Source organism: Salmo salar, chromosome 15 (genome assembly GCF_965601325.2).
Source record: "Salmo salar chromosome 15, fSalSal1, whole genome shotgun sequence".
Taxonomy (NCBI): Eukaryota; Metazoa; Chordata; class Actinopteri; order Salmoniformes; family Salmonidae; genus Salmo; species Salmo salar.
The window spans coordinates 58,277,159-58,289,012 of record NC_138305.1 but is presented as its reverse complement, the minus strand read 5'-3'; the positions used below and the strand labels follow the sequence as shown (position 1 = coordinate 58,289,012).

At 44.6% G+C, this 11,854-nt stretch overlaps 1 protein-coding gene across 1 annotated transcript; it reads left to right on the top strand.

Moving 5' to 3' along the window:
* Positions 1-6,638: 6,638 nt before the first annotated feature.
* LOC106571561 (uncharacterized) lies at positions 6,639-11,332 on the top strand. The gene is made up of 6 exons (XM_014144745.3): positions 6,639-6,714; positions 8,277-8,287; positions 8,690-9,256; positions 9,417-9,505; positions 9,773-9,944; positions 10,090-11,332. Exons 2-6 carry the CDS (start codon positions 8,282-8,284, stop codon positions 10,246-10,248), a joined length of 993 nt encoding a protein of 330 aa, XP_014000220.1. The 5' UTR covers positions 6,639-6,714; positions 8,277-8,281; the 3' UTR covers positions 10,249-11,332.
* Positions 11,333-11,854: the final 522 nt, after the last annotated feature.

Below are 11,854 nucleotides of genomic sequence, written 5' to 3'. Positions count from 1 at the left end.
CTGCTGCTGGGTTGTTGCCCTCCTACGGCCTCCTCCACGTCTCCTGATGTACTGGCCTGTCTCCTGGTAGCACCTCCATGCTCTGGACACTATGCTGACAGACACAGCAAACCTTCTTGCCACAGCTCGCATTGATGTGCCATCCTGGATGAGCTGCACTACCTGAGCCACTTGTGTGGGTTGTAGACTCCGTCTCATGCTACCACTAGAGTGAAAGCACCGCCAGCATTCAAAAGTGACCAAAACGTCAGCCAGGAAGCATAGGAACTGAGAAGTGGTCTGTGGTTACCACCTGCAGAACCACTCCTTTATTGGGGGTGTCTTGCTAATTGCCTATAATTTCCACCTTTTGTCTATTCCATTTACACAACAGCATGTGAGATTTATTGTCAATCAGTGTTGCTTCCTAAGTGGACAGTTTGATTTCACAGAAGTGTGATTGACTTGGAGTTACATTGTGTTGTTTCAGTGTTCCCTTTATTTATATATTTATATATATATATATATATATATATATATATATACTGCAAAGTTGCTTAGGAGCCATGAAGAGGGTGATCATGTCTATTGGTGCCGTCTTGCAACAGGTATCTATGTGTGTGAAATGTATTTCATCACAGGCAAGACATTTAACTTGTTTAGTGTAGTCAGTTTGTAACTAGTTGTAGCTGTATAGTCCGTTTGTTTGTTTTTGGTCTTGGCTAGCTTCATGTTCTGGTTGGTAGCTAGCTAGCACTCACTCATGTGGTTGCTAGCACCGTCATGAAAAAGGGCATGAGGGAAGCCCTACAATGTTACATTTTTCTAAGTAGTGAGAACGCTAGCGAGCAGGCAATGTTGAAAAGTAATCTTTAGACATGGTGTACTTTTCTTAAATGGAGTTTTCTAATTAATTAAAACAAGCAGACAACAAGAAAATTGTGTTTGAAAAATGTTTTTGTTGTGAGCCAAGGGGATAAACTAGGCAACCACCGGTTGTTTTCCCCGCAGGTGAGAGGGGCTGCGACGTTCTACCTAATACCAACTGAGACTATAGAACGGGTCTCCCCATTCAGGTCAATGATGGCATAATAGATGGACTGGCAGTCATTTTGAGTGTACCCATAGGAAGTACAAGCAGGGAGTAAAAGCAGGAAGTGTACCATTCAATCTGTGCTGTGATTTGGTAAGTCAAAGCACCATTGGCAGCGATTACAGCCTCGAGTCTTCTTTGGCATTATGCTACAAGCTTGGCACACCTGTATTTGGGGAGTTTCTCCCATTTTTTTCTGTAGATCCTCTCAAGCTCTGTCAGGTTGGATGGGGATTGCACAGCTATTTTCAGGTCTCTCCAGAGATGTTCGATCGGGTTCAAGTCCGGTCTCTGGCTGGGCCACTCAGAGACTTGTCCCAAGGCCACTCCTGCTTTGTCTTGGCTGTGTGCTTAGTGTAGTTGTCCTGTTGGAAGGTAAACCTTTGCCCCAGTCTGAGGTCCTGAGCACTCTGAAGCAGGTTTTCGTCAAGGATCTCTCTGTACTTGTCACAGCTGTCGATGAAGGGGGACCAAAACGCAGCGGGTAAAGTGCTCATCTTCTTTTATTATTTAAATAAAGTGAACACTTAATCAAAAATAACAAACCCACATTAAACAGTTCTGCAAGGCACACGGCTATACAGAAAACAACCACCCACAAAAACACAGGGAAAAACAGGCTGCCTAAGTATGGCCTCCAATCACAGACAACGAAAGACACCTGCCTCTGATTGGAAGCCATACCTGGCCACACATAGAAAAATAAACATAGAAATAGAAAACTAGAACCAAAATCCCCTAGAACCAAAAAAGCCCAAAACACACAAAACAAACACCCCCTGCCACGCCCTGACCATACTACAATTACAAATGACCCCTTTACTGGTCAGGACGTGACAGTACCCCCCCCCCCCCCAAAGGTGCAGACCCCGACTGCACCTCCAAAACAAAAAACCCCACAAAACCAACCCCAAACCTAAAGGGAGGGAAGGGAGGGTGGCCACCGTCAACAACGGTTCCTGTGCTACACCCCCCCTTCGCCAATCCTCCCACTATGGAGGTGACTCAGGCTCTGGGCGTAGCTCCTGTTCCGAAGACTCTGGGCTGAGAGGCATCGCTGGAGGCCCCGGGTTGAGAGGCGTCGCTGGAGGCACCGGGCTGAGAGGCGTCGCTGTGCGGCCCCGGGCTGAGAGGCGTCGCTGGAGGCCGCGGGCTGAGAGGCGTCGCTGGAGGCCCCGGGCTGAGAGGCGTTGCTGGAGGCCCCGGGCTGAGAGGCGTCGCTGAGGAGCGTCGCTGGAGGCTCCGGGCTGAAGAGCGTCACTGGAGGCTCCGGGCTGGGGAGCGTCGCTGGAGGCTTCTGGCTGAGGGGTGTCGCTGGAGGCTCCGGGCTGAGGAGCGTCGCTGGAGTCTCCGGGCTGAGGAGCGTCGCTGGAGGCTCCTGACTGAGGAGCGTCGCTGGAGGCTCCGGGCTGAGGAGCGTTGCTGGAGGCTCCAGGCTGAGGAGCGTCACTGGAGGCTCCGGGCTGAGGAGCGTCGCTGGAGTCTCCGGGCTGAGGAGCGTCGCTGGAGGCTCCTGACTGAGGAGCGTCGCTGGAGGCTCCGGGCTGAGGAGCGTCGCTGGAGGCTCCGGGCTGACGTGACAGTACTTTGTTCTGTTCATTTTTCCCTCGATCCTGACAAGTCTCCCAATCCATGCCGCTGAAAAACATCCCCACAGCTAGAAGCTGTGAACACCATGCTTCACCTACGGGATGATGCCAGGTTTCCTCCAGATGTGACACTTGGCATTCAGGCCAAATATTTCAATATTGGTTTCATCAGACAAGAGAATCTTGTTTGTCATGGTCTGAGAGTCCTTTAGTTGCCTTTTACTGAGGAGTGGCTTCCATCTGGCCACTCTACCATAAAGGCCTGGTTGGTGTAGTGCTGCAGAGATGGTTGTCTTTCTGGAAGGTTCTCCCATCTCCACAGAGGAACTCTGGAGCTCTGTCAGAGTGGCTATCGGGTTCTTGGTCACCTCCCTGAACAAGGTACTTCCCCACCGATTGCTCAGTTTGGACTGGAGGCCAGCTCTAGGATGCGTTGATGGTTCCAAACTTCTTCAATTTAAAAATGATGGAGGCCACTGTGTTCTTGGGGACCTTCAACGATGCAGAAATGTTTTCTGTTTTTAATAAATTAGCAAACATTTCTAAATACCCTTGTCATTATGGGGTATTTTGTGAAGATTGATGAAGAAATTATTTTAATGAATCCATTTGTAACGAGTGAATACATTTAATAAATAAATGAAACCAACACGTAACACAAACAGCGCACCGACATGGAACAGAAACAGAAACAATGACGACTGGGGAAGGAACCAAAGGGAGTGACATATATAGGGCAGGTAAACAAGGAGGTGATGGAGTCCAGGTGAATGTCATTATACGCCTATTGCTGGTGACAGGTTTGCGCCCTAACGAGGGAGCACACGTGACACCATTTTAGAATAAGGCTGTATCATATCAACATATACTGAATACTTTTTGAATGCACTGTAACCCTTCTCATCATGACATCACAACTCTTCTCGTTATGATATCGCAACCCTTCTCATCATAACATCACATCCCTTCTCATTATGATATCATGACATCACATCCCTTCTCATTATGACATCCCAACCCTTCTGTTTATGGCATCAGAAGCTTTTTCTGACTCCAGAATGTAACTATGATGAAGCAGATGGTTCTATATTGTACAAAGTCTTACTTCAAGTTTCACTGCTCACAGTTTGAGTCCCAGTCCAGGGGCTCATGGGAAAGTGAGTCATCATGGCATCATCAGATGCTCCACTTAACACACACACACATACGCACACACACATACGCACACACACAATGCCTGTGGCCCTCAAATGCCCTGCAACCCTCAGCCACACAATGCACAGCATTGTGGGTCACAGCTGGCGAGTTGAGGTCCTCCTGCGGGGTGTTCTCTTGCGATCACGCAGCCATGCTGGATGTGTGTGTCGTGTGTGTGTGTGTGTCTATATGTTATCATGTTGAGCCTTGGCGGCCGATGATTGCACTTGAGAGGATGGAACATAGCCTGCCAGACGCAGGTTGACATGAAGTGTATTCAACTTTGCTCTACTGTATTATCCAATCACTGAAAGGCAAGCTGTGTAATGGTTGTCCACACGTTCCAATGATATCCTGACTCTGAGTCGTGAGTCATATCAGTCCAATGTACATGGAAATAGACAGTAATGTGGGCAATGTGACACCAAGGAGTGAGCTGGGTAAGCTGATCCTAGATCTGTGCCTAAGGGCAACTTAAACCCAAAACGCAACTACAGTACATGCTGTGAATGTGCCAGTGTCATCAAGTGGTTTAGTGGATGTACTACAAGCTCTTTTCCATGCAGAAACATTGCTATTGCTTAATTCATGAAGATCGCCAAAGCGATGTGAGTTATCCATTCCATGCTTGAATGTATTGACCCAGTTTGCCACAGGCTCACTGTGCAGTCAGTCTGGATTCCAGGGGCTAGCATAGCAGTGTCAATAGAGTAACTATAACAGAATGACTTCTGTTTACTGATCAAAGCACAGGTAAAACAGCATACATAGGAGTTGAGTTGATCCGTAGAAATAAAAACAATACAGCTAGATAGACCAAGTCCATGGCTCTTCCAATTCCCAGTCTGTCTACTCATACCCCATTTAAATGTCCTACATTTCTCAACTCAAATTACAGCTAGTCTAATCAAAGAGAACTGACACAGTGAGTGTATCATGTTGGGAATGTTTGTTTGTTGTGTTGTTGTTACCGTGGACACCATTGATCTGTTTATCACAGAGTTCGTTTGACCATGACTCTCCACCTCAGCACCATACTACCTACAGGAATTAGGAATGTAATTGGAAAAACACATCTTAGTTGCCAGAGGTTAGGTGCAGGGGATTTCCATTAGCCTGATTCCAGATCTGTTTGTGATGTCTTGGCAAGGCCTATGGTCATTGTTTTGTGTGACTACATACGAGTGTCAAGACAGCACGACCAGTTCTAATACTGGCTGAATTTTTACATACCTACAGACCGATTACAGGGATCAAAATCTGATCATGATGGAGAGAGGGATTAGGGTTGACAACAGGGACGAATATTAATCTGGGAGATTATAAAATTCCTTTGACATTGTTTATGCTTCAGTTATCAATTTCCTCCAGCTTTACTGCTCTCTGGGAGGGTTAGGCTACACTTTACTCTAAAAATATGTCATACGGGCTTCATAACACTGTCATAACACTGTCATAACGACGACATAACTTTTACTTTGAGAGCTACATCAACAGAGTTGATTATGTTCATCACCGTTACCAGGAAACTGTTAGACTGGGCCCTCTTCTGTTGAGATACAGGGAGTGTCCCAAATGGCACCCTATTCCCTATGGGCCCTGGTCAAAAGTAGTGGACTATAAAGGGAATTTGGATGCAGCCACAGACTCAATGCAGTGAGACATACTTTCCACCAGCACAGGGAACCAACCAGAGGCCTGACTTCACTCTAAAGCTCCTCTCAGGTTTGCAACACAGTGGAGGTATCTGTCTGTTGTAATGACATTACTGTCCCTGGCACAGAGACCATGTCAGGGTATATCAGGGAGTTGGTTAGTGTCTGTGAGACCATAGTCTCATGACTGGCTGCTGAGCAATGAAGTCAACCATGTTACCCACAGCAGACTCAGAGCCCATCAGTGTGTTTGTGAGATTCCTTTCCTGTGTTAGTCCTCGTGATAGCTACTTTCATCATAGCGCTTGATGGTTTTTGCGACTGCACTTGAAGAGACATGACTGACCTTCATGTCTTAAAGTAATGATGGACTGTCGTTTCTCTTCGCTTATTTGAGCTGTTCTTGCCATAATATGGATTTGGTCTTTTACCAAATAGGGCTATCTTCTGTATACTACCACTACCTTGTCACAGCACAACTGACTGGCTCAAACACATTAAGAAGAAATTCCAAAAAATGTTGTGTCGTGTTCTGGTGTCTCTGTTGATTGTTTCATTCCAGCCACTCCATCATTAGTTCAATTATGTCAATTTCAATTTATTAATCAACCAACAGTTCGACAAAAGTGCATCAGTCCACTGCAGCACCACATTTTTTAGCAAAAGCACATTTCCAAAACGTGTCACCAGTCGTGCCTTATGTCCTACATCCGATGGATTTTCATGAGACCCAAGCATTTTTGCTAATCTGTTTTTACAGCACTTCCAAAAGTACATCTTGCTCTGGAACGTTTGTTTGTCAAGAGAGTATATACATAATCACCACATCTTAGAGAAGACAGGACACACAACAAATGCTACTAAGAGATACATCTTAGTCTATGGAAATGTACAATGAAACCTGGGGTTTCACAGGGTTAAGACAGCCTACTTCATAATAAAGAAATGTATAGATCTACTCTTTATATTGTGTGCCATATTTTGATACGGTGAAAGTTGTGACCGGGAATCTTTCCACCTGGGCGTGTTTCTCCCAGAAAAGTTGGGAATGAAGGAGTGGCCTAATGAAAAAGAGAAGGTATAAAGGAGGTCATAAATATGTGTGTGTGGATTCCTGCTGTAGCTGTCTAGCTGTCACCTCAACAACCCAGCAACAATCTGGTTCTACAGTGTTACATCTGAGGAGTGCAGTGAATAACAGGTAACTAAGATTTGACTAATTGATCTGTTTTTTTTATTTATCCAGGTTAGTCCCATTGGTGACATCTGACCAGGGAGCTCTTACCTTATTTCATTGATTTAGTATTAAGTGTGATGCAATTTTAAATGAACGTTTATTCGATTTGATTTACTTATTCAAGCTCAAGCTGTGTGAAATCCTATTTGATGAGACATACAGTAGAAGTGATGGCTGACCTCTGTGATGGGCTTGTCCCCCCAAAACGTTGGTGATAACGTTTATATTTAAACTTGACGAAGAAATATACAGAGCCAAAGACTGAATTGTTGCTTCTTATAGTAGCTGCTGAGAAAAGGTAATCAACTTATTAGGGCATGACTGCAGTTATGGTTTGGAGGCCTATTATGGGATGGAAGCCTATCTTATACTACGCATCCATATCATACTTGCAGTCATGTTTTAGTCTATAAGACAAAGACAATGCACAGCAAATACAAGACTTGTCTGAGGGCAGGTAATCAGGTTATGATGTAATTGGTGAGTAGCTATCTGTGGAATCTGCTGTGCTAAGAGGGTAGGATAACAGCAGGCTTGTGTGACTGGTGCAGAATGATTACAGTCTAAGACACTGCATCTCAGTGCAAGAGGTGTCACTGCAGTGCCTGGTTCGAATCCAGGCTGCATCACATCCGGCCGTGATTGGGAGTCCCATAGGGCGGCGCACAATTGGCCCAGCGTCGCCCGGGTTTGGCCGGGGTAGGCCGTCATTGTAAATAAGAATTTGTTCTTAACTGACTTTCCTGGTAAAATAAAGGTTAAATAAAAAAATAGAAAATTAAAAATGACAGACAACATTTCCACTGTTTCATATACATTCTTTACTGAGGACTTTATGGTGCATCATGTGTCAAATGAGGATTTGCTCCAAGTGTTACAATTGACTTCATACTCAGTGTATGAGTAGTGTGGGACTTGGTCTTCAATATACCGGAGGCAATGAGTTTATGAGCCTATTTGAATTTACTAAGGAATGTTTCCAAAACGCCTGCACATTTTTGTTGTCAGTTGGTACTTCAGGGACTGGTGACTGGGGCCATCTAGTGGTAATATATATATAGAATAGCTGTCCCTCCTATTTAATGTCAATTATTGATTAGGATTGAAAATGGGGAAATGTGTAAGATCTCAAGTGGGAGTTTTGTCATATCAATACTTTATTGGAACTTAATGACTGGTTATCCGACAGTGGTGAGTTCCTAGTGATTATGTTCAATTATAGCCTTATCTACATGTACATACTACCTCAATCAGCCCGACTAACCGGTGCCTGTATATAGCCTCACTACTGTTATTTTTCACTGTCTTTTTACTGTTGTTTTTATTTCTTTACTTACCTATTGTTCACTTAATACCTTTTTTGCACTGTTGGTTAGAGCCTGTAAGTAAGCATTTGACTGTAAGGTCTACACCTATTGTATTCGGCGCAGTGATAAATAAACTTTGATTTGATTTGAATTGAATGATGCTTCCCTTTGTGATGGAGAGGAAAAATTGTAGTGATGCTGTTCTTTCTTTACTTACAGATACTATGGAAGTAGGTACCTCACCTCCTCCAACCTCTACACTGACAACTAACGACTGAGAACACAGCTCTCACTGTCTCAGTGTTCTTGAAGAATTTAACTGTTGTTATTCAACTATTCTGAGATATTTCTTGAATAGGCCTATATCTGTGCGCACTGTATGTGTGCGTGTGTGTGTGTATGTGTATGTGTATGTGTATGTGTATGTGTGTGTGTGTGTGTGTGTGTGTGTGTGTGTGTGTGTGTGTGTGTGTGTGTGTGTGTGTGTGTGTGTGTGTGTGTGTGTGTGTGTGTGTGTGTGTGTGTGTGTGTGTGTGTGTATGCATGCATGAGGGTTTCAGCGTGCATGTGTGCATGTCTGCATGTGTGTGTGTCTCTGACTGTGTATGTGTGTACCCTTCTTGTCCCACCAGCTCTCTGATGCTCTGTGTGGCTGTCCGTCCTCTGGTTCTACCCCCCAGGGAAGCAACAGCATCTGGCCCAGCCAGAACCTAACAGGGGGTCCTGCCTGGCCGACACAGCCTGGCCAACAGCCCACCCAGCCCCCATCTTGCTGGCCTGGGCAACCCAACACCCCCTGCTGGCCTGGGCCACAACCATCCCAACCAGCCCCAGCTTCAGCCCAAAACTGGCCTGGTCCCCAACCACAACCACCCCAATCAGCCCCATCCCATCCCTGCCAGCCATGCTGGCCTGGACCCCAGCCACCCCAATTCCAGCCCCAGCCTCCCCAACCCCAGCCGCAGCCCCAACCTCAGCCTGCACCACAGCCTTTTCAACCTACAGCTTCAGTCCCGGCTTCTTCCCAAGTCCCCAGCCAGCCTAGTGCCCCAAGGTGGCCGGTTACCCAAGGCCTTATCCCAGGCGTTAACCCAGGGTCTGGATGGCCTTTCAGCCCTGGTCAGTCTGGTTGGCCTGGTCAGAATCCAGGTGGCTTTACACCTGCTCCACAGTGGACTCCAACGCCAGCTGGACATCTGGTGAGAGACGAGAAGAAGGATCTAGAGAAGCTGTAGTGTAGCTTTAGTGGAGGGAAGGAGAGAGAGGGGGATGGAGGGAGGGAGGGAATTGGCAAAAACTTTGTGTTGGTGTGAAGTCAGAGCCATATCCTAAATGTCAGTGTGTTGTGTTGGTGTATAGAGCGTGCCCTACAACCTGAACCTACAAAGAGGCATCTACGACAAGATGATGATCACCATCATGGGCCGGGTCAAACCAAATGCTAAGCAGTGAGTTCATCAACTACCATAGTCTACTATGGTCTTTGCTGTTTACTAGGATTAATAAGATCCCTGACTAATCGCTTAGATGTACACATTACCAGTATGTTATTTGAACACAACTGATGGAATAAGTCAATCCGTACTGTTGACTGTCCTGGAAGAGTGGGCCTATCAACCTGATGACTGGGGCATGTTTTCACTGTCTAATGTCTTGGCCTATCTTTTTATCAATCTGATCAATAAAACTGTTTTCATTTATCATATCCCCTCCAGGTTCACAGTCAACTTCCTGCGAGGTAATGACATTGCCTTCCACCTCAACCCTCGGTTCAACGACGGGGGCAAGCAGGCAGTGGTGAGGAACACCATGGTGGGAGAGTGCTGGGGGAAGGAGGAGAGGCAAACACAGGGAGGCTTCCCCTTCATGGCTGGACAGTCCTTCGAGGTCAGTGGGAACTTCCACGGAGTCAGTGCTCCTGTAGTCTGTACTGTACTGACTAACAAATCAACTGAGTTCCACTTTCGATAATGTCTGCGGCTAAATGACACTATATTTAACTCCTCTCTCCCTTTCTCCGCCTGTGTTTCAGATGAAGATTCTGGTTACGTTTGAGGAGTATAAGGTGGCTGTGAACGGAGCTCAGCTGTTTGAGTTCAAACACCGCATCAGAGAACTCAACCAGATCGATCGCATCAACATCCTCCATGATGTCATCCTCACCTACGTCAACATAGACACGATGCCATGACGCCCACACCCATGACATCACTATAAAGCATATAACACCCAGCATGTGCTAAATACATACAATTCATTATTTGCACCTGTTTCATGATGATGATTATGATGATGATGACGATGATGAGCTGTGCTCATTCTGTGGTGCACACACAGTACTGCGTTAATGCCCACTAACTCTGTCCATGTGCAAATATACGTGATCTTAGGACAAAAAAAACTTCTGGAATGTTCTTCACTGTAACACATTGCTTTCATCAAAAGAGAAAAGTTAACTGTTTCCAGCAATCAGCAAATATAAGCACACAGAATTGTAAACGTCTCTCCGTTCCAAATCATGCATAATATAAGGAAAGAGCTAAGCAATGGGGGGACCGTCTATTTTAAAATGCTTTTTAAACTCATCATCTCCATTCATTGTGAGCATCCATTGCAGAGCTTTGCTTTGGTGTAGGCCTGTCCATTCATATCAGTTGTGTTCTTCCACCGAATTCCCTTTTCCTGATGTCTGTTGGGGATTATTTTTCTGCTTGCCAATGCAAAGTCTCCAAACCTACAGTGTAAGAGCAGACCGACCTACGTAGTGAATAGGCCTGCATGGAAAGAATCCAGCACAACGTACACGTTTCACATTTCCTTTTTGATCATGAACAAGTATTTGATTTGATGTGTATGAAAATGATTGGTGACATATGCATAAAAGGTGAGTCATTTACCATCATTTGTCACCTTTTGATAGTTGATTTTCCTATTTTGATAGTTTAGTGACCGCAAAGACTTTAATCAAATGATTAAGTGGGATTTTGTTCAAGGCATACCTCTAGTCAGCTTGACTCTAGAGATTTCCATGTATGTTTTTTACTCTTTATGCAGGCAGTTATGTTCTTTTGATTTATTTGATGTTTTGAGAAGGCAACTACGTTTTCAAAATGCATTTACTGTTTTGAAAAAGGCCATAGAGTTCTGAGACTTGTGTACGCTGAATATTTTCCCGATAAAATACAGCTGGCAATATATAGTTTTTCAAAATTTCTGGAACAATGTTGTACATTGTTTGAAATATATGGCCATACATAAAAAGGACATTTAATTGATCAGCAATTTCAGTAACTTATTTTGTACACTGTACGGTACTTCAGTGACTTTTTCACTTTGAACATCTCTTCTCTGTTTCATACTTGAAATTATTGTCAATATTACTCAATGTTGTTTTTGCAGAGAGGCTCAATCATACTATAGGAGGGCTTTGTCAGCCAAGTATAGTATTGCAGACAGTATACAATAGGCCTTACTATCTATGCATGGTTTGTAATACCATAACTACCTGCTTGGTTCTGAGTACTTTTGATCTACTTGATTTGATTTAATTAATGCTGTATTATAAACATTTTAAATCAGCATTACAATATACAGCATGGAGCATGTTAGCAATTCCAAACACTATCAAATGTCGTTTTTCACACCTTCCTGCTTTAGAATTTGATCCTATAAAATGTATGATTACCATCTCATACCATTTACTATTTTTCATAGAGAAGGATGGTCTACTTAAGCAATTAGGCCTGAGGGGACGTGATTTATGGCCAATACCCCATATTCATAAATTACAAAAAAGG